This window comes from Patella vulgata, chromosome 6 (genome assembly GCF_932274485.2).
Source record: "Patella vulgata chromosome 6, xgPatVulg1.2, whole genome shotgun sequence".
NCBI classification, from domain to species: Eukaryota; Metazoa; Mollusca; class Gastropoda; family Patellidae; genus Patella; species Patella vulgata.
Window position 1 is genome coordinate 44,336,671 of NC_065884.2, and position 23,439 is coordinate 44,360,109.

Genomic DNA, 23,439 nt, shown 5'->3' on the forward strand with positions numbered 1-23,439 from the left:
AAATTCTTATTTCGGAAAGGACACATGGTTGTCGGCATGACTAAGATATGTTTTGCTAGGTTGCGTGCTGTGATATGATTGGGAGGGCCAGATATTCCGGTACTAGGGGAAACTGTGATGTGGGCTCACCAGCTTCTATCGGAATTGTTCGGAACTCATTCAATGCATTTTACAAAACTGACATTTGTTGTGTAGGGGTGGGGTGGGCGGATGAAACCTGGGGCTCACACCCTCCTAGGCCTCATTGTCTTGGAGACATTATCGTCTTGTAGATCCTTTTTTTTTATTTGCCCCGATAAGTAGGCCAGTTTGGTGATTTTCTATAATTAGGCCAGTTTTGTGGGTTTGTTATTCCATATCAAAAAAAGGCCAATAAAACAAGTCAAATTTGATTAGTTTATTGTTGCCTTTAAGAAATATTTTATATAATATTAATTCAGGGAGAATAGCTAAAATTCAAAAATAAATGAAAGCAAAAATAAAACGATATTGAAATATTCACATAAATTCTAGAGATCTGGAAAGACACCTGGTATCCAAATATTGATCCTGTAAATTTAGTTGAATATTTGAATATATATTCAATTATTAGAATCATCATTGGATATGTGATGACTAATTTTGAATATGATATTATTTTCTGGTTACTGAAATACGGGTGAATGTACATGGAACAAGAACCACAACCATGTTGGAAATGTGATGTGACATGCAAAATATCACTACATCAACATGCCTCTTTACAATTAATCTCATTTGTGCTTTTAGATGTTTTTATTGTAAATTTATTCACAGATGTCATCGTGACTATAATGTGACTTAGTCTCATTAGATGTTGATATCACTTTTACCCATACACAATACTGGCCAAATTAAAATATTTCAGGCACTTCTATATTAATTAAAGGATGCTTAATTATAGTCACAGCTTCCGCTTGTGCATTTTGTGTACAATATTTAATTGATTATTTATCAGAACCATTATATCAATCTCTTACCTTAGATTCAATCTCATTTTTACCCAGTATTTACAGCTGAGATCAAACTTTCCCAATATTTTAGTTTACAAGGTATTCAAAATCTTCCCAATAACAATCAGCATCTTTAAGAAATTATCAAGATTAATTAATTGGTTTGTTTAATTTAGTTTTTGGTCAGTTATGTGTCCAACAAGTCAAAGGGATTACATTTTGCCAAAATAAGTAAAAGATAAGATAAGATAAGATAAGATGTTTATTGCATCAAAACGTCCATTAAAGGATGACTAGACGAACATAAAATTTTGCTTTTCGAACAATATAGAAATCTACTTTAGAAGTTGATGTTGATATTTTTGATTGTATTATAATTTTAGTGAATATTAATGCTGTTAAAAAGATTAAATGCACATCACATCACAGTTTCAGGTGAATATGTTACTTACAAGTGTAGTTGTTCAGAGAGAACCATTGACCTGAGAGAATTAAGTGACCTATGGCAAATAGGGAAATAGTATCCTCTAAATATTCAGGCAGTCGCAATAATTTGGGCAAACATTGCAATTTATTCCACTGAACACTTTTTGAATCTTACAGGTCAAATTAGAGCAAGATTCTTCAAAACTCATATTCCAATCTATGCTACCAAGAATCTCATATTAAAATACTATTAATATTCATTTTCTTAGAAAAAAAATCCCTTTGAAAATCACATTATTGCATATTTGGTCAAAAGGGTTGATAATGAGAGAAAGAAATGGGGTTTAATGTCAACTCGACACAGGCTAGGTCATTTTAGGACTAACATCTAGTTCAATTTTACTTCATTAATTCACTTGCGCTTCGGGTTCTTAGGAAAGGGGGAGGAAACCGAAGTACCTGGAGAAAACCCACGAGTTTGGACAGGTGACCCTACTCCTTGTTACGTACAACCAGGGAATTGACAGTAAGGGTTAGACTCAGTGACAGACCTGATGATGCAATGCACATCGGTTAACCATTCGGCAACCCAACCACCCAAAATGGTTGATAGTTAGTTATATTCTGACAAAAGTAGAAAAATTTGGGTACCTGTCACAGGATGGGAGAGTTGTGACCACACTTGGGAATAAATAAGACTAAACACAAAACTAAGAATTTACTTTATACCCTACATCTATTTTAGTGTGATACATTGAAGTCTTTCACGGTTCGTGCACTGAGTAGACAAGTAGTCAATGACAGCACATACAGACCAGCAATAAAATTGATGATAACATTCATTGGCGACCATATAAAACAGTCCCATACAACGTTTCTGACTGAACTCTTTATATTCAGCTAACTAAGTATATAGACATGTTGATAATGTACTGTTTAATAAAACAAGGATTATAAATGATATCATCCATCTGTGACATTGCTAGAGTTGTCTAAGCTCGATTGGAGCAGGTGAGACTAAATAGAATCAACCTATTCTGGGAGAATTAACACAGTTGTGACCAGTGTGCACAGTCTGAAAATCTGGTGACCTCATATCATTTGAGTAAGGTAATTACACTAGATAAAATTAATTTGACTGCAGTCCATTCACTTAATTTGATATGTTCGTTTGTTTGTGATTTCTGCGTATTGTGTCTTGTCCGTAGATTTGTTTTTTTTGTGTAAATTATGTGTGGTGCAGTCCCCCTGCACTTACTATTATAATCTGAGCATCTGCTGACTTCATATTAGGTAATAAAGACAGAATTAGTGTAGTGGCTGAAATAGACACAGAAACTAAAATAGAAGCAATAAGGGTTAGAGAGACAGAGAGAGAGAGAGAGAGAGAGAGAGAGAGAGAGAGGGGGGGTTAATGTCCACTCAACACAAACTAGGTCATTTCGGGACTTACATATGGTTCAATTTTTATTTCAATTATTCGTTTGCATGTAGGGGTCTTTAGCAGTGGGAGAAAACCGGAGCACCCAGAGAAAATCCACGAGGTTGGGCAGGCCTAGGCCTTTTGATGGTTGATGCAATGTATTGAGGGTGGTACGGAGCAGCATACTCATTATATTGCAATTTTTTTACTGTTTCGCTCGTGTTTACTTGCTACACATTTTTCATCAATTGAAGTTTATATGCATCTAATGTATGTACCAATGTAGCCAATTATAATATACTCTTCAAAAAAAGAAATGCACAGCCCATTTTCATAACTTGTTATTTGAACGGGATTGTTGTTTCCATAAATCTTACTTGTTTTTAATGTCATTATGTAAGGATAAAAGAAATTCATTATTGGTTTTAAATGTAGGGTCACTAATTGTGACTGGTCATACTTTTTGCTGAAATTTTTTTTTGCTTAATTGCACCAAGACACATGAGTTTAAGAAATTCGCAAGCTTTTCGCATGAAACCCAAATCTAAGGCCTTTAAAATCCTGGGGTTCTCGGTTTCAAAATCAGTTACACATGTAAACACTCAACGAGCCAAGTGATGCCACATCTGAAAGGAGACCAATGCAACAATGCTATCGGTTGGTTACAAGCAGGTGAATACCAGACAGATGTAGCCAAGCTATTAAATGATTCCCAGAATACCATTTCTCGCCTTTGGGATAGGTACCGACAGCGAAGATCAACAAGTGACCACCCAAGATCAGGCCAAACAATTGTGACACCACTTGCCCTGGATCGTCACATCTGGTTACGTGAAACGGTTCACAACAGCGACCTCTACTGCAGCAGCAATTCCTGGACAGCGTAGGATCTCAGACCAGACAGTCCATAGACGCCTACGTGAAACCTTATTACGAGTCAGATGTCCCCTTAGAGCTGTTGTTTTGAAATACGCTGACACTGTCAAATCCGACTTCAATGGGTTCAGACACACAGGGTATGGCCACAGCAACACTGGAGAACAGTTTGGTTCAGCAACGAGTCACGGTTCCTGTTGCAATGAGGCGATAGTAGGGCGAGGGTATACTGACGACGAAATGTCACATTGCGTTTCTTTACTTGAAGAGTATATTACAATATCCGTTATAAAAACTGAGAAAGTAACTTTCTGGTAAATTTGGCTAACAAGACAAAATCGGAAATGTCATTTTTGGCATGATTGTAGGCAGGACACATGTAAAATCAACAACCCATGGAGGCCATGCCAACACCAACGCATGGAAGAAACAATTATTAAGCCTCTAAAAGACTGCTTGAGGGATCCTTCTTCACTCTCGTTGCAATAATGTTGCTTTCAGTGGCCTCTTGAATTAACAATTAATACAGAAATGAAATGAAATGGGGTTTAACGTCCTACTGTTCTGCTCCGAACTGGGCTAATGAAGACGGGCATACGCCATACAGTGTGCTACTCTTATATCAAATTCCAGCTGTCAAGGGATCTTTTATGTGCACGCCAATGTGTACACAGTACCTCAGTTTTCCGTCCCATCCAAATGAGCAGACAGCTGTCCTTGTCAGGCCCTCCGTCCTGCATCACTGACAAGGGGGAACCACGCCGGAAAATCTGGATGAACTTTCTCAGCCAATGCAGGAATCAAACACCCGACCTCCAGGCTAGCGAGCCAGCATCTTACCCACTTAGCCACCGTGACCCCAACAATTAATACAATGATGTGTTCTCAATTATACGATTTCATAAACAAGTAATAAATGAATAGGATTTAAATGTTAAATTCCACACCACATGGAATGTACTGGGCACAAGTGATAAGCAAGTAATCATCTTATTTTAAAAAGTATATTAATTCACCTCTTTCTACATCTGTAATATAAAGTGGTACCACTTGCATACACAGACAAGTGATTAATTTACCTTCTCATATGTTTGTAACACTATGAAACATTCCAGATACACTTCTATTACCATGTTTGATGGAAAATACAAGTCAATCAATAGAAATCTAATATTAAATTAATTGATCAAACAACACTGGATGGTAAAGCTATTGATATTCTATGTCATTTTCCTACACTGGTACGTTTTTTTTAGTTATGGCTTTCTTTTATATTTGCAACGATTCGATTAACACAGTCATTATTAATCATTTTAAATTGAAGGCTTGTTTTATATTTGTCTTTGTGTTTCTACAATATCTGTCATCAATTTCAATTAACAAAATTATTGGATAAAATAAAGTTTCTGTTTGATTATGCAGGAATTGAATGTTATATTGTTTAAACTGGAACTGTGAGATAAAGGTGCATATTATTTCAAATCTGTTACCTGACTAATTCACCCCAGCACCAGATTACCCTTGGGGGTGAATTAGACAATGATATATGACCCAGCAGTTTTGATGAACCCTGGAATCTGTGAGGAAAACACATTGGTGACTGTAGTTTAATGTAGATTTTAAATATATTTTGTTCTCCACTTGACTCTATGATGTATTCTGCAATTAACCCAATATACTGTACAAAGTCTTTTCTATAGTAAAACATAGACATTGCCTTATGTGGCCAAGAAGTTCCTTAAACGATGTCAACAAATCCTGCTTAGCAAGAGGGAGAAATTGGGTATAACATCCACTTGACACAAACTACCGTAGGTCATTTCGGGGATAACTTATGATCGATTTTATGTCTTTAATTTACTTGCACATAGGGTTCTTTAGCAGTAGGAGGATCCGGAGAAAACCCAACCGCGAGGTTGGACAAGTGACCACTGACCATACTTGTCACATACAATGACTCAATGACAGACATTATGATCTAAAGGCCACCCAACCCCCTGTTTAAGAATCCATGTAATCTTATGATGTTCACAAGCATTGGAAGTCAAAATCTATGCTTTATAATTGAAGAAATTAGTTTTTCTTATTCCTTTTTTTCTCAGTGGACAATCTCACCAAGTAATACAAAATTACATAAAGAACTTCATCCAGTATAACTTTCACAAATTATAATGGTTGATTCACAAATGATAAAAAGATAATTAAAAAAAACGTGAAGAATGGGCTAATTTGGCGTAAACGATTGTCGTTCACTTTGGACTGTTTGCATATTTCACCGAACATAATTGATTAGAAATTACAATTGTTTATTAAGAAATTGAATATAAATCACTTAATATATATACTCAATTACATTAATATGTGCTTTTAGACCCATTTACGGTTACGAAAAATAAAGTCATACACCCTTTAATCAATCTTCAAAAGACATAGCAGACTTTCATGTATTATCAGATTGTGCAGTTTTTGTGCAAAATTTGATCTTTTTAAAAAGTCTTTCACCTTGTGCAATGGTCTGGCCTTATATGGTAATAGAGATCATAGCTTGATTGGTTGAGGAATGACAGAGACCTATTTTCATGCAATTTCATTGGAGAATGCCAGGTTCCCTGCGAATTTCAAATTGTGTCTTGGCAAAATGTAGAAATATGTCAACTGGTGGTTATTAAATGCTGATAATAGAGAATGCATTTGGATGGATATGCTTTTAGAATGCACAGCATATTTTGTTGCACCTGTAATAATCAACACTTTGCAATTGAATAAAAAAAAGAGATTGATTTATGATACCTAGTTGCCAGTTCATTCTTCTAGTAATTGGGTTTTTCAAACATCAAACGACTGCAGCCCCCCCACTATAATCAACCAATTAATAGAGATCCCTGGGTTTATTTCATATCAAATTACATATGTGCAGTTATGATTGATGGTACAGTAGCATGCTGACATTTACCTTTTGTAACTTCTGTGTTTTATTTCTAATTTAGGTAGGAGAGATATTGTTTTCTGTATTGAAGTATTTCTGCTTTGAACATTATCGTTTGAAGTTAAACAACTTAAACTGTTTTATTTAGGTCAAGATAAAGTATTGGATTGTGTTGATCTAACAGTTATTTTGGTTATTGATTGGACAAGTTCTGGTGTAGGCCGAGAAAGTGCCGCAGGATTTTCCAGTGTGGTTTCCCCTTGTCAGTGGTGTAGGACAGAGCGATTGGCAAGCAAAAGTACAGTACCTAGTCATTAAAATAATACAAAAAATGTTGGCATGCATGTAAAAGAACCTGTGATAGTTGGAATTCAAAATTTAAGAGTAGGCCATAGCAGGCCCGTAGCTAGCTTGCTGGTTGCGGAGGGGCAGTGAAGTTTTTAGGGGGGGGGCACACCCGGCACAGTCTACAGTAGGTATTTTAGAGCTATGGTCGGCAAATTTTTTTTGGGGGGGGGGGGGAAACATTTTTTCAGGGGGGCTGGCTACGGGCCCGGGTCATAGTACTACTGTCTGGGCAGAATGTCCCTTATAGCATGCTGCATGAAATAAGACTGTCTTCATTACCTCGGTTGCTGCAGAAAAGTAAAACGTTAAACCCCATTTCATTTCATTTTATTTGTACTTAATTATAAATATTTCATAGTGATTACAGCTAATATTTAAATTGTTCTGTGCATAAAAATATTACATTTTAAATGCAATATTTAGTCATATTTGTTTTTCCTAGTATTTTGTGTACTTGAGAACTTGACTGCCAGGCTGAATGATATAGCAGACAACTTATAGTAACATGTCATAATGCAACCAGCTAATGGTTGTTCTAAATATTTGTTAAAGCTAATCATTGTTTTTCACAACTGTTTGTTTGAAATGTATGCCATTTTTTACCCTTCACGATAACCAAAAGCTACACCTATCTGAAATCAGACAAGCAGGAAAATGCTTATTCCAGATTTTAAAATGTCACTAGATATCCAGTTTGCGTGTCATTTAAAATTATGGTATTAGTAATGTTGGAACCTGTTTTTATCAATGTGTAACAGATGTTAAGTGCAAGAAAAAATGATTTTATATTTGTTATTATTGTATTGATTTTTCGTGTTGTATAACTCGTAATAACTGAGATAAAACATTTTATTACTTATATAAACAAACTTCCAAATTGAATAAATATATTTTGAGACTACTGTTTTGCACAGGAAACCTCAAAAGTTGAAGGCAGTAGGATTGACTAAACAATATATAGATAATATTTTTATTATTGTCCAATAACGCATCATTAACTGGCTGCAACTAACTCAATGCCCGTCCTGTTCTCTTCAATATGCAAATGAGGGGGATGGCCGAATGGTTAGCGTGTGCGCACTGTATCATAAGGTCTGTCATTGAATCAACTGGCGTGGTTTCGATTCACCGGTTGTACGTGACAAGGAGTAGAGTCGCCTGTCCAACCTCGTGGATTTTCTCCGGTTTCCTCCCTCTGCTAAAGACCCCCATGCGCAAGCAAATTATTGAAATAAAATTGAACCATATGTTAGTCCCAAAATGACCTAGTTTGTGTTGAGTGGATGTTTTATTAGCTTATATGCAAAGGTTTTATTACTTGATCAGGCCTAAAGGGCTTGTATCATAATTGCTGTCCGACTAGCTGGTTGGTGTAAGCAATTAGTCATTTTTGAATACTCTGCAAGCACTTTTATGGAGTTCACCAAAATTTGGTTCATCAAAATTGCCAGGGTGGTGTTTATTCAGATTGGTTTATAATGAAAATGCTTGTCTTGATAGGGGCTGGGTAGAGGGCACCTTTTATGGAGTAAATTTAGATTAACATTTGAAAAATCTTCTTCTATAAAAGAGCTGAATAGATTTCTTTGACATTTAATGGGAATCATCCTTAGATGTTGAAGTTTGTTGAAAGAAATGGGCCCCAAAAGGGTGGAGGAGAATAGAAGCACCGCAGAGTAGTAAATGGGATTTATTCACTTGACAGATTTTGATAAAAATTTATAATGAATGTTACTTAGCTTGCAGTGATTGTGATTCAGAATTGTTCAAATGAAGTTGCTTGTGTTCGTCCGTCCATCTGTCTGTCTGTCACACATTTCCAATATTTTCACTATATATCAGTACCTTGACTTAAGTTCAATAATGAACATTTTATGCATCAATGTTTAGGGATGTAACTTTGATTCCAAGTGAGTGAGAGTGGTGAAACTCTGAGTATAGTTTCAGTACGATCAATACCTTGACTAAATTTGATGATGAGCAATTTTGATTGGTTGAGACTTTGGAGTTTGACAACTTTGATTCTAATTGAGTGAGAATGGCGAAACTTAGTGTATATCATTACATCAAAATGATCGATGCTATAAAAAAGAAAAATTTGAAAGTAGAAAATGTATGTCATCTAATTACTTTTTCAATTTGGTGGGGGACATCAGCCTCAGTTGGCTTGTTTCAACCAAATTTGGTTAGTATGGTGATGTTTCTCTGGATTTGTTCAGAGAGGCAGAGCAGGCATCCATTATAAAGGAAAAGTTAGAAACTGTTGCTAGATGGCAATGCTTCTGCTTATTTAGATTTGTTGAAATGAATTAGGGTTTAAAAAAAATATTTTTTAAAAGTTTTTTTCTCTTTAAATATTTCAACAGTTTTTTTTTTAAGATCATATTTTGTCATTTTATGATGTTTTGAAAATGTTTGATGGTCTCTTTAATGTAATCAAGAAAATAAAAATGGTTCTCATTCTAAGTGAAATCTTCAGTGCACATTTAAAGTCCTTGCAAACTACAATTTTGTGAAAACTGATTTTCTCAAAGGAATATGAATCGAAAATGGTTCAATTCCAATCAAGTTATGATGGTCTGAAAATTTGGCATCAGACGATGTAAATAGAATATAGTCAAAACAAGCACCACTTATATTTATATTCTTCATTGAAATCTTTGAAGGACCTCTTTTATATCTGATTGAAATCAAGCTGGGCGATTTTCTACCATTAATATTTTGAGTTTGTTTTCTTTAAACGATTTTAGGACATTTTGACTTGGATTAAGTTGTTGAAAATTAGATGTCGGAAAATTGCTAGCGACAATCATCTGCTTTAATTTTAAATTTTAATCAATTAGGGATTAAGGTCCTTGGGCCTCATGTCTGTAGTCAGTGAAATTTGAAATTTTATAAAAAAAACTAACTATAATGCTAGCTCAGCATGAATATATTACAATGGAGAACACCACTGACCACACCCACCCAAAAAAATTTTGATCTGGCACCAACTCCGTGCAGCTGGAAGGTAACCAAATTAGACAAGTACATAAAGGTGATGTGAAGCATATTGTAATGGAGGCTCACCACCCAAGAGATTTTGATCTGGGAACAACTCTGTGTAGCTGGAAGCTGACCAAATTAGACTAGTAATATGTAAAGTGATGAGAAGAATTTGATCTGCCAACAACTCCAGGCAGCTGGAAGGTGACCAAAGTAGACAAAAGGTGATGTGTGCGACTACTATGCCGAATGTAACATAATAATTTATTATCTGCCAGATGACTAATATAATAAAATTCATTTCATTATAAAAAATATATATTATAGTACATTGACTTAGCTAACAAATGAAAAATTATACGCCGCTAGGCAGAACATTCGCTGAGATCTGGCCCCTTCCAAAAAAATTATAAAAAATAAATGTTATAGTATATTGCCTTAAACTTAGAAATTCAAAATTTTACCTTTCTAGGTTGGAAACTCGCTGAAATATGGCCATTTGAAATCAGGGTACTGAAATGGATCATAAATTCAGTAACTTTTTTAAAGTTTTCAGGTGCTTTAAACTCACATTTTTAATAGGAGTAGAACTCTCTAACTTTGTAATCTAAGACAACGTAGTTTATGAATTTAGCACTATTAATTCAAAATTTTGCATTTATGCATTGATTGAAACCAACAAGTCATGTGGTCATAGTCTCTTGTGTATCAAAAATGAACCTTTTATTTAACCTTGACAATGTGTGAAATCCAGATTTCCCAATGATTTCACTGTTTGCTTTTTATTATTTACATACATATTTCTGACATTACATATGGATAATTATTCATATAATTATTCATAATTCATATAATTATTCATAATTCATATAATTATTCATTACAAAGTATCTTATTTTCGGCTTGTTAAGATAAGATAAGATAAGATTTTATTGTATCAAAACGTCCATTAGTATTTTTATATACATGTTTAAGAATGATGGTATAATATATATAATGTATATATCCTTATTTCCATAAATGTATAATAGGTAGCTTAAAGTAGGTCATTGGTAAAGTGTTAGGGCTGAATGGTCATTAAGGTTATATCATATTCAAGATGTTTTGCACCCACAAATATAAGTGTCCCCGTATATAGTTGGTTGTGTCAGGTTTTTTTTACCAAACAGTTGCTACTGAAGACTGCAAAGCAATATTACTAAGAGGCTGACATACCTTAATTGATTTTAAACACCATTTGGTATTCAAATTGCAAAATAACCTTATATGCTTGCCTTATAGAAAAATCAAGCATTGTCCTTCTAGAGCAGTGTTTTTCAAAGTGGGGAGATATCAAAGATGTAAGGGGGCGATGGCGAAAAATGTGCAATAGGTGGGCAAGGATGAAAAACAACTGGAGTCTTTAGAAGTGTTATCCAGTCTTTTCCTGTACAAGTTTGGTATCGAAACTATACCACTTGACTTCTTAGATCATGCAATCACCCTACCCCCTTAAGTTTCAGTCATCTTTGAAAAAAGACCTTTAGTTCTTTACTCGTCGGATACCAAGTGGGAGAGAGATATTGGGTTTAACACCCACTCGACAAACAGGACTAAAGTATGGTTCAATTTTATTTCAATATTTAGCAGTGGGAGGAAACCAGTGGAACCAGAGAAAACCCACAAGGTTGGGTGGTTGAACCTATTCCTCGTCACACATACAATTATTGTGGGATCGAAACCACACCGCTTGACTCAATGTGTTAGACCATTTAGTCACCCAACCCACCCCGCTTACTCTATATGTTATTGATCTCAGAATGTCTTAAAGATATTTTTTTTATTTCTAGAGTAGATGATAAAACAGTGTGGTTGGGTGGGGGGAAATAGCTAAAAAAAAATGTGGAACTGCTGTTCTAAAGTAAGGTATTTCAGACTGAAATCATGTATGCATCTCACTACGGCTTCACGTCTTGCAGGCCCGTAACTAGGGGGTGGGTGGCCCTGCAAAAAGTTTTGCCCCCCCCCCCTATTGTCCGTCAATATTACAGCACCCCCCGAGAACACTTCCTGCTCCCCTCGTTGCTCTGAGCTAGTTACGGCCCTGACAGTTTGGTTTTAAATTTTGTACATACCGGCGATGGATTATTTCACATATCAACCCTCAATTAGGGTTATATTGATCTCATACACCAATGAATATCTGCTAATGTCAATGGACATAACAATGATTTTATGTTTTATTGTAGTCATTCAGCTATTTACATTATAAGTAAAAACTGTAAGTAATCAAACACCCCTTGGCTTTTCATAAATGCCATAATATTATAAACATTTAAAGCCATACATAATATTGCTTGGTAATTAATGTTAATAATTTAAGGTGTGGTAGATTTAAAATAAATGATTCAGCATGGTATATATTATCATATCTAACATCAGTTTTTACATGTAAAGCCCAAATGTGCAATATTGATCACTACATTATTAATGCATTTAAAATTTCATAGTTATATGCATGTATGTATATACCATTTATAATTTATGCTGTTGAGTAATCTATTGGAAAAGTTGATTGTGGTAATGTTGTTTATAGAGCTGGGTGTGAATTACACATAAGTATTGGAATATAGCTGGTTAGACAAAAGTAGACATTGAAATATTACTTCAGATATATTTACACATTAAACAGATGTAGACTTGTCCAGACTGATGATCATAGGTAAACTTTAAACATACATATTGCAGGTCTTTCTTTAGGCCTGAAATGTTATCTAAATTATTAATTAGACGTTAATTAACTTATCCAGACCATAATCAACTCTCGATGTCATTGCTAGTTTGCGATATTTACTGGATTAGAACCTGATCTGCTGCTGATTAAATCAAAAAATGGATAATCAAGACTATGTTTTTATCGTACCGACTTTTGTAACGATGATCGAGGCTAGGCCCAAAATTCAATCGCTAAATTCTCAGTTCAGAGTGGATCAAGTTGACTGAAATTTTCAGCAAATTCCCTTTACATTATCTAGCTTTTAACTATTATAGTGAGAACTGCCAGCTCGTTATCTAATCTCCCTTAATGTATCTTTAATATTATGATACAAAAATAAAAATCTCGTTGATTCCATGAAGTAGTTAGGTTTTAGAACGTTAAATACTATGTGATTCAACATGGCGCCCAAGGGGTTTAATATAAAATAGGTACGAAATATAAGTACCAAATGGTTTATTGGTATGAGAGTCAAGGTTTAGACTATAATGCCTTGGAAATCGGAAGTTGGAGGCGACTAATATGTGTCTCTCTTATGTGGACCGATGTGAGATTGTCCGTTGTGTTAACTGGACGAGTAGGCCTATTCACCTTCGGTTATATGTCAATGTCAAATAAGCAGATTCTTATAAACACGATCGGCTCTGGACCGGTTTGATTCTACGTATCTCTCGTAGCTGAGAGAAAAACCCTGCCAATTAGTAACCATAGAAACCCCACTGGGGTTTCGGAATAGAATAAATAAAAACGCCCAACACGTGAGTCCAATCAGTCTGAAGAGTTCAATACGAACTAGTCACTGATATTCGGGATAACCAGGTCTTTATAGCCACCTTATCTCTTATATTATCTTTAATATTACATATTGAAATGTATGACAGTAACTTGATGGTGTTTGTGCATACATGTATGCATTTAAAACTTCATTGGGGTTTTATACGCCCACATGGAAATGTGGACATATATTGCTGTCACCCCGTTGGTTGGTCGTACGGTCAGTCGGTCGGCCCGTCCATCCATCCGTCATCCACAATTTCTTGTGAATGCTCTTAACGGCAAAAGTTATCATCCGATTTTTGTGAAATTTAGATGCATTATTTAGATTATCTGATTTATCTGCCGATCAGTATGAAATTTATATGGGTCATTTAAATTAGTAAAAGGAAGAATCAGCATTTTTGTTTATTACATCTAGAGTTATGGCCCTTGTTTTACTTTGTTGAACCTTGTGAACGCTCTAATGCTAAAAGTTATCATCCGATCTGTACGAAATTTATATGCATCATTTAGATTAGTGAAACGATGAAGCCTATTGAATTTCAGCAATTTCCGTTAATTACATCTAGAGTTATGTCCCTTGTTTCACATTGTTCAACCTTGTCAATGTTCGACCGACAAATGTTATCATTCGATCTGTATGAAATTTATATGCATCATTTAAATTAGTGAAATGAAGAAGTCTATTTAATTTCAACAATTTCCGTCAATTGCTTCTAGATTTATGGCTCTTGTTTGACTTTGTGAACCTTGTGAACATTCGAATGACAAAAGTTATCCAATCTGTATGAAATTTATATGCATTATTTAAATTAGTAAAATGAAAATGCCTGTCAAATTTCAACAATTTCTGTAAATTACTTCCAGAGTTAAGGCCCTTGTTTCAGTTTGTAGAACATTTTTTTGTGAACCCTCAAACAATGAAAATTATAATCTGATCTGTATGAAATGTCTTGTAAATGCACCAAATTACCTACAAAAGAATATGCAACAACCCTTTTCGACTGCTCGGACGATTTAGCTGCTGTGGGCGTATGTTTCATTGCATGGCAACCTATCTTTATTCCTGTTAGATTTTTTGTTTTCTTATTCTAACACGGTAGAAAGTTTGTCTGTGTCTTTGAGATGCGACTGTTCTACGAATGATCTTTGGATCCAGACCACTTGTTTTTGTTTAATGATCTTTAATTTAGTGAATTAATGTAATTTTGCAATCTAAATATGGCTACAACCTGTGACAAATATGTTGCACAAGGATGTTTTAGATACTATCTCGGATGTGTTTGTTTTATATTAAATATGTTAAGTATATTGATATTTCAGCCATAATGGATTTCAAAATATTTAGCATAAATTTCAAACTTGTTTTGAATAGTTATCTTTCCGTTCACGCTTTGACTTGAAAATGCAAACTATTGCAAACTTCAAAGTGGAATTTTATTAAAACAAAGTAGAATTATTCACTAGGGAATGAGGTGGAACACTATTTAAATTCAGAATTTATTGATGTAGATCTATTAGATATCACAAGTTTTGAACATGTTTTGTGGACTCATCTTTCCATTCTAATGTTGAATTTATAGGCAGAGTTCTCTATGGTATTTAAGATAGTTTAAAAATGTATACTTGGATTAATTAAAACTAATTCTGCAGATTTTTGTTGGCAGTGATTTCAGAGCTAATACGGATATCTGTCATGCTTGTGGGGGTAATTAGGGGATTTGACAAAACCCCATCTATGACTTATTAGACCTACTTAAAACTAAATGTTACAGGTTTTGAATATGTTTTGACTACTACCGGCAGATTAAGGGGTGTGCTGGCTGGGCTGAAGCGAGGCCTCCGATTCGGGAGACCCAAAATTAAAAGTTGACAGAAAACGATTGATCAGATGGGAATGGAGGGATACCGACAGTCAGCATTGTGGTGTGAAAATGAAATGAAATGGAGTTTAAAGGCTACATTTATTTTGAATTAAAACTTCACTGGTTCTTTTATGGGCACACCAGTGTACATGTAAATGGGACTTAGTTCTTTGTCACATCTGAACGACTAGACAATGTCTTTGCCAGGTATAAAATTCAACTATATGTTAGTCCCGAAATGACCTGTCGAGTGGACGTTAAACCCCATTTCTCTCTCTCTCTCTCTCTTTGCCAGGTGGGGGATCACGGTGGCAAAGTGGGTAAGACATTGGCTCGCTAGTCTGGAGGTTGGGTGTTCGATCCCTGCAGAGAAAGTTCATCCAGATTTTCCGGCGTGGTTCCCCCATGTCAGTGATGCAGGACGGAGGGCCTGACAAGGACAGCTGTATATAGTCATTTGGATGGGACGGAAAACCGAGGTCCTGTGTACACATTGGCATACACGTAAAAGATCACTTGACAGTTGGAATTCGATATAAGACTAGGCTGTAGTGCCCAGTTCGGAGCAGAACAGTAGGACGTTAAACCTCATTTCATTTCATTTTATTTCTTTGCCAGGCTCTCTGTCGCATACCCACTGACAAGGGTTAATGGAATAAATTATATGATGGTAGTGATAAAGTGAGAATTAATGGAATAAATAATATGATGGCAGTGATAAAATGACAGTTAATGGAATAGAAATTAAAGTACACACACATATATATATATATATATATATATATATATATATATATATATATATATATATATATATATATACTGTAATGTAAATATACATGCATAATGGTATAGAAATAAAATGCAACATGGATCGATTATTTGTAAATCTCCTGATTTCTTGCACTGATCTCTGAATATTGAGTGTCCAGAGGTTGACAAGTCTGTTTCAGATTGTGCTTAACCAAGACCATAATTTTCATGACCCTAGATATTGTCTATCAGGCATGAACCAGTTCTGATCTGACTACCTCCATATTTCAGCCTTATTTAATCTTCTTCATGCTTGATGTACCTGCAAGTAACAGCTGTCAAAGCCACTTTTACTATAATGCTTGCCAACACATTTGAGTTAAGACCAACTTTCACAGTGTCATGAATTTTCAGACCTGTGCCAAAACTTACTAACTATGGATGTTACAATTATTATCTAATCTTTTTGAATATTGTGACAATTTTCCATTTCCATACAAATGTCGAAATACGACAACAAATGAAGAAATATGAATTAAGGTCTATGAATTAAGAGCTAAGAATTAAGAACACTGGATAAAGAGCTGTTTGGTCTTCCATAGTAATGACAGGAAATACAAAAATGTTGGTGGGTAAAAATTTGTTTGAAAACCAATCTTTCGTTAATTGCACTGAATTTAAAATCCTATGGGAGTCAACTTACAAAATGAAAACTTAATTTCAGACTGAATATTCAAATATAAATGTCATTTTTGTTGAAAACTCCAAAATACTAGACAAAATGGGATATTTTTAGGGACCAACAATGCTCTGTTTTAAATGTTGCTCGGTACTTTGTGTAGCAGAGATGTAATTATGTGATGTGCTGTGTGATTATTCGTATATATCTAGGGACGTCTAGACTGTTCTGTCCTGTGGTGTCACAAGTTTAAATACTTGGTCATGGAGAATTCCCTTAGGCTCACTCATTAAAGGTGTAGCCTATGGATTCTGAACTAGAGGTTTTAAGTTCAATTCCCGACAGGAGCATCCTGTTATACTTGTACAGCATTTATAATCTCTATCCTACATTGGAGCTGCATTGGATCAGTCATTGGCCAAGATAGTTTCTCAGGATTGCTCGGTGTGGTTTGCCCTTGGCAGTGTTGCAGGTCCGAGGGCCTGACAAGGAATACTGTCTAGTTGATCGGACACATTGGTGTGCACGTAAAACTACCCTTGACAGTTGGAATTCGTAATAAGAGTAGGACATAGTGCTTCTATCTGGGCAAAATTTCCCCCACAGCTCACAGTATGGCATATGCCCATATTTATTGGCCCAGTCGGTGCAGAAAAGTAAGACATTAAACCCCCATTTCATTTCATTTTCTATCCTATATGAATCGCTATGCAGTCCAATGTTTATTTGGGAAAAAGTATGATGAATATCCAATGAATACAAGAGCAAGTTATTGATTGAGAAAGAAACCCTCACTTTTATGCACATTATATGAATCTATATGAATGTATTTTTTAGGGGTGAGGTGTAGGGAGGTAGAGGAAATTTGACAGTTGAAATGTCCATCTATAAACCAAAGGATAGTCCTGTTAATGCAGGAATGGAGGTGGTATTTAGAGACATCAATGTTAAAAAGTCCAATGAAAGAATTTTGAGAAATGTCAGTGGAATTGCAAAACCAGGGCGATTGTTAACTGTTATGGGACCAAGTGGTAAGCATTCTAATAATAATAATATTGATGTTTATATTGTTTTATAATGTTTTTATGTGTAGAATATGTAGGTCATTTGGCACTTTCTACCGTATATAACATAATCAAGAGAATCAAACCAACAGGTTGAAAGACTTATATACAATCACTTCAGTCCTGTGGTGGTAATGATTTATATATTAGACTATGGTAGCGGCAGTCATAATTCGGATTCTGTCTGTAAGTAATTTCCTTAAACATTGGCTAATTTTATGAAAAATTTACTACTAAAAAGAGCCAAAGAAAATTTCATAGGTTGATGTGCAAACCTATATTATTTAATGGTAATTTGGCTTTTCTCATGAGTTCCTCTAGTACTGATGACTATAATTTAAACCTACATTATGCAAGAGCTAAATCTGCCAATTGCAGGTCTTTCTGTAGGCCTGAAATGTTATCTAAATTATTAATTAGACATTAATTAACTTATCCAGACCATAATCAACTCCCAATGGCATCGCTAGCCTGCGATATTTACTGGATTATGATCCCGTTTGCTGCTCGACTTCCATTCATAATTTAATCATGAAATGGATGATCAAGACTATGTTTTTTTATCGTACAGACTTTAGTAATGATGATCGAGGCTAGGCCGAAATTTCAATTGCTTAATTCTCGGTTCATAGTGGATCAATTTGACTGAATTTTTTAGCAAATTGCCTTTACATTATCTAGTTTTTAACTATTATACTGAGAACTGCCAGCTCTTTATCTTATCTCCCATAATGTATCTTTAAAATTAACCTTGGTATTATTTAAGTTACATATATGTTAAGTCCTTAAATTTATTTGAATAGCCCAGTTCAAAAGAAATTATGGTCAGGCCATAATTTTTTGTTCGGGTACAAGTTTTAAGATTCAAAAGTTTTAAGATTTTTTAAATTAAATTTCTGTAGTTTAAGCTAAAACAAACTCTTTCTAGAACATGTGATGTCACTTCTACCAATCTTTCCTTTACATACACATAAATGTGTACTAGTGTGGAACTTGTTTTTTTTCATTCCATTCAAACAACTACAATTTCCTTATCGAATTACAAATATGAATATAGATACCGAATTATTAACTATGTGAAGATGGCACTCAATTGTGATTGGACAACACCAGTTGGCCGATAAAATGAAAAAGAAACATACCAGTTTGTCAAACGTCAATTTATCACAAATTTATTGTACACCATATTATGGAGATTAAGTGATTCCCTGTGGCTGACTAGATTATTAAATATTAATTATTACTTTTATGTGACACAGCTCTACACAGGCTTTTATATTCCCTTTAAACTCGCTAGATGTCACAACAGGTAGGCATTATATATTATTTATATTACAGGTTGTGGCAAAACAACATTATTAGATGCCCTGATGGGAAGAAATGCCTACCAATCTGGTGAAATTACGCTCAATGGACAACCATTTAATAAACAGATCAAACGTAAACTAAGCTATGTTATAAAAGATGCTGTGTTTTTCCCTAATGTTACCTTACGAGAAACATTAAGGGTAAATATTATTCTCAATTATTTTAATAATGTGTATGTATACTGTCGTCTGTCAGTTTTTTGTCACTTGGCTTATTAATAAAATAGGGGACTATTAATCAAATGTGTTTGTCTGTGTCTGTGTAATTAATTACATTACCATTACTTTTTCAAGAAAAATGAGGCAGAATGTTTCAACTTTGTGAAGGTCTTGTGACCCCTCTATAATTCAGTATTCTTGACAGATATATTTCAACCTTATAGCATTTCAAAATATTTAGTATAAATTTCAAACTTGTTTTGAATAGTTATCTTTCCGTTCACGCTTTGACTTGAAAATGCAAACTATTGCAAACTTCAAAGTAGAATTTATTAAAACAAAGTAGAATTATTCACTAGGGCATGAGTTGGAACACTATTTAAATTCAGAATCTATCAATGCAGATCTATTATCACAAGTTTTGAACATGTTTTGTGGAATCATCTTTCCATTCTAATGTTGACTTTATAGGCAGAGTTCTCTATGGTATTTATGATATTTTAAAAATGTATACTTGAATTAATTAAAACTACTTCTGCAGAATTTTGTTGGCATTGATTTTAGAGCTAATACCCACTGACATATTATTATAATTTTAGTTTGCTGCCATGTTACGTTTGCCAGATGCCATACCAATCAAACAGAAACTAGCTAGAATGGAATCAATAATAGATACACTAGATATCAGAAAATGTCTTGATATAGGTAAGTTATGGAATAAATCTCAATCATCTCCTTTGGCATTTAAGCCTAGGTAGGTAGTCCCAATCCTTTGTTGTATCGTTCCTCGAGATTTTCCTATGGAAACCTTTGAATTTATCAGCATTGCCTGAAAACGAACACCTGTAAACAGTAAACTTTGATAGAACAAAATGTTTCCTAGAACATTCGTCTTTGGCGTTATAGGACCGACCCACTTGTATGTGACTGTCCAGATTCTTACATGCGGCATCAGTAATTGTTTGATAAGAGTACCCGATGATTATGTTTTATATATCAATAACGATAGAATGGGTAGAAAAAGAGTAATTATTGTAATAAAGGGAAAGGTGAAGTAGAATCAATACAAGGTAAATATTGAACATGATCTATATATAGATCCAATCTTAGTTAAAATATTAATACACCCACAAAATCTACAAGTTACTACTGTCAATCAATGGCCCAGTCATGTTCATATGGCTATACAATATTGAGAGGCAAACTTTATATCATATGTACCGGTATATGTATTATTTAATTAGAAAATGGTAATATGTGTCGCAGTTTGGGTTGAGGTGGGGGATTCTTTACTATGTACTTAGACATTTCTAATGCAATGTTTCACTACAATATGCCCAGATGTGCTTTCAGTTCATTTAATTTAAAAACATGAAAAGAATTATAAAAGTACAAGACTATATTTGACTTTAAGTAGAGACAGGTGTTACGTATAAAAAGTATAATACATGGTTTATAATAGTGGCTATCAAGTACAAAAAGATGAATATACTAAATTAAATAGTCACATGATTTCCCCAAAAGAAAGCATTCTAGTGAAAATGATGTCATTAACCATCAAACAGCCATAGAGAGAGAGAGAAATGGGGTTTAATGTCCACTCAACACAAACTAGGTCATTTCGGGACTAACATGGTTTAATTTTATTTCAATAATTCGCATGCGCGTAGGGGTCTTTAGCAGTGGGAGGAAACCGAAGGACCCGGAGAAAACCCACGAGGTTGGACAGGTGACCCTACTCCTTGTCACGTACAACCGGGGATTCTAAACCACGCCAGTCGACTCAATGACAGACTTTATGATACCGCGCACGCACAAACAGCCATAGCAGATTCAAACTGACTATGTTTTTGTTCATATATAGCTCGGTAATGAATGACCCCATTACTAAATTTAATTGATCTAACTTATCTTTGATGACTGTGAAATAGCTCAATATAAAAGGTCAAACATTTTCAAAATCGGATAAAAATTGTGACTTCTAGAGGGTCCACAACTTTGGTATTACATACTTTTACACTATCTGTGTACAAGGAGCGGCCATTTTTTCCTTGCAGTTTGGGTCAGATTTGTACGAAATTCAATAGAACCTTTATTGATGTGTAACGGTAATATATTTAAATGTTTTTTTTAAATTGAATACAAATTGTTACTTTTAGAGGATCCACAAGCTAACAATGCGATTTTGTGAACAATCAGAGAGAGGGAGAGAGAAAAATGGGGTTTAACGTCCACTCAACACAAATTAGGTTACTTCGGAACTAACAGATGGCTTGCGCATAGGCGTCTTCAGCAATGGGAGGATACCGGAGGACCCGGAGAAAACCCATGAGGTTGGACCTGTCACGTAAAACCGGGGAATTCGAACAATCAGGAGCCATAATCCAGGAAGTTATGTTTCGATATGTGAGATTATCAAAAGCAACCAAGATCTTTGTGATATAAACATAAATTTAAAGTTTCCTCAAAATTGGATCAAAATTGTGGCCTCTAGAGGGTCCACAACCTTGATATAATTTACACTATTTGCGTACGAGGGGCGGCCATTTTGTCTGGCCGTTTTGATCCGATTTTCATTAGGGTGTAACTGTGATGTATTCAAACGGTTTTATAAATCGGATAAATATAGGGAACTCGATTTTTTGTATCATCAAGGGCAATAATTCAGGAAGTTACGATCCGATATGCGAAAATATCGAAAAGAACCAAGATCTTTGGGTTATAAACATGTAATTCAAGATTCATCAAAATTGGATCAAAATTGTGACCTCTGGAGGGAACCTTGATATACCATATTTTTACACTATTTGCCTATGAGAGATGGCCGTTTTGTCCATCAGTTTTGGTCACGAAATTCGAACTCAACCGATATTACGGTGTAACGGTGATATATTCAAACGTTTTTTTTAAATTGGATAATAATTGTGATCTCTAGAGGACCACAAGCTAAAAACAAGGTTTTTCGTATAATCAGGGGCCATAATTCAGTCAGTTACGATCTGATATGTACAAATATCGAAAGGAACCAAGATCTTTAGGTTATAAACATGCATTTCAAGTTTTATCAAAAGCGAATGAAAATTGTGAGCTCTAGAGGGTCCACAACCTTGATATTCCATATTTTTACACTGTTTGCGTACGAGGGGCGGCCATTTTGTCTGGCAATTTTGGTCCAATTTTCACGAAATTCGAAACTCCTAAAAACGTGAATTTTCTCACAATCAGGGGCAATTATCCATGATATTATGGTCCGATACATGCCATTATCGAAAGGATCTGAGATCTTTGGGAGATAGACCTATATATAAATGATGACCTGTAGAGTATCCACAAACAAATTGTGGACGGACAGATGGATGTCTGGACGGACAGGGGCGACGAAAATATACGTCTTCATGAAAATGTGGGCGTATAAAAATCTATATTCAATGAATTTTATTATTGACATGTTTGGTATAAGTAAAATGTATTTTGATTATAGAAATGGGTAATAGTACTACAAGTGGTCTAACTGATGGTGATAGAATGAGAGCTAGTATAGCTTGTGAACTTATTACTAATCCTCTTATGATTGTCATTGATGTAAGTATTCAGTAGTTTGAATTTAAATTCCTTCAAGGGTTCTTTTATGTACACAGGACCTTTGTTTTTTCATCTTATCCAAACTACTAGACAATGTTCCATGCCAGACCCTCCTTTCTACTGCATACACCACTGCCAATGGTGTATAATTCCAAGGAGAACTTTCTTGGTCAGCACCAGGATTAAATTCTGGGTATCCTAGACTGTCATTGAACCAGCACCCTACCTACTTGGCCATCCTGTCACCCTAATAGTTTACAAGGATAATAATTATGCTTATCCTACTGTGTAATAAATATTCAGGCCTGGAAATAATCATATTAAATGCATGTGACAAAATGTCGGGTCCTAGTGACATTTTTAAATGTGATATTATATTGTCATCACACTGGTCCGTACATCAGTCTATCAATCCTTCAATTGTGGGCACTCATGAGGCTAAAGTTATCATGCGATTGACTTTAAATTAAACACAGTGTTTAT

General features: G+C 34.9%; 1 protein-coding gene across 4 annotated transcripts in view; it reads left to right on the top strand.

Annotated features, from left to right (window-relative positions):
- Positions 1 to 23,439, top strand: part of LOC126824373 (uncharacterized) — a 40,510-nt gene that overhangs the window by 2,420 nt on the left and 14,651 nt on the right. Inside the window, exons 2-6 of one of the 4 annotated variants that reach the window (XM_050553588.2) lie at positions 1,355 to 1,406; positions 17,622 to 17,815; positions 19,187 to 19,356; positions 19,974 to 20,079; positions 22,856 to 22,956. In XM_050553588.2, the coding sequence (XP_050409545.1) occupies positions 17,662 to 17,815; positions 19,187 to 19,356; positions 19,974 to 20,079; positions 22,856 to 22,956 (531 nt within the window). In that variant the 5' untranslated portion in view covers positions 1,355 to 1,406; positions 17,622 to 17,661. Of the gene's footprint in view, positions 1 to 1,354; positions 1,407 to 6,770; positions 6,921 to 12,519; positions 12,657 to 17,621; positions 17,816 to 19,186; positions 19,357 to 19,973; positions 20,080 to 22,855; positions 22,957 to 23,439 lie in introns of those variants that run through there. The other 3 variants (XM_050553587.2, XM_050553589.2, XM_050553586.2) reach the window with 3 other exon arrangements.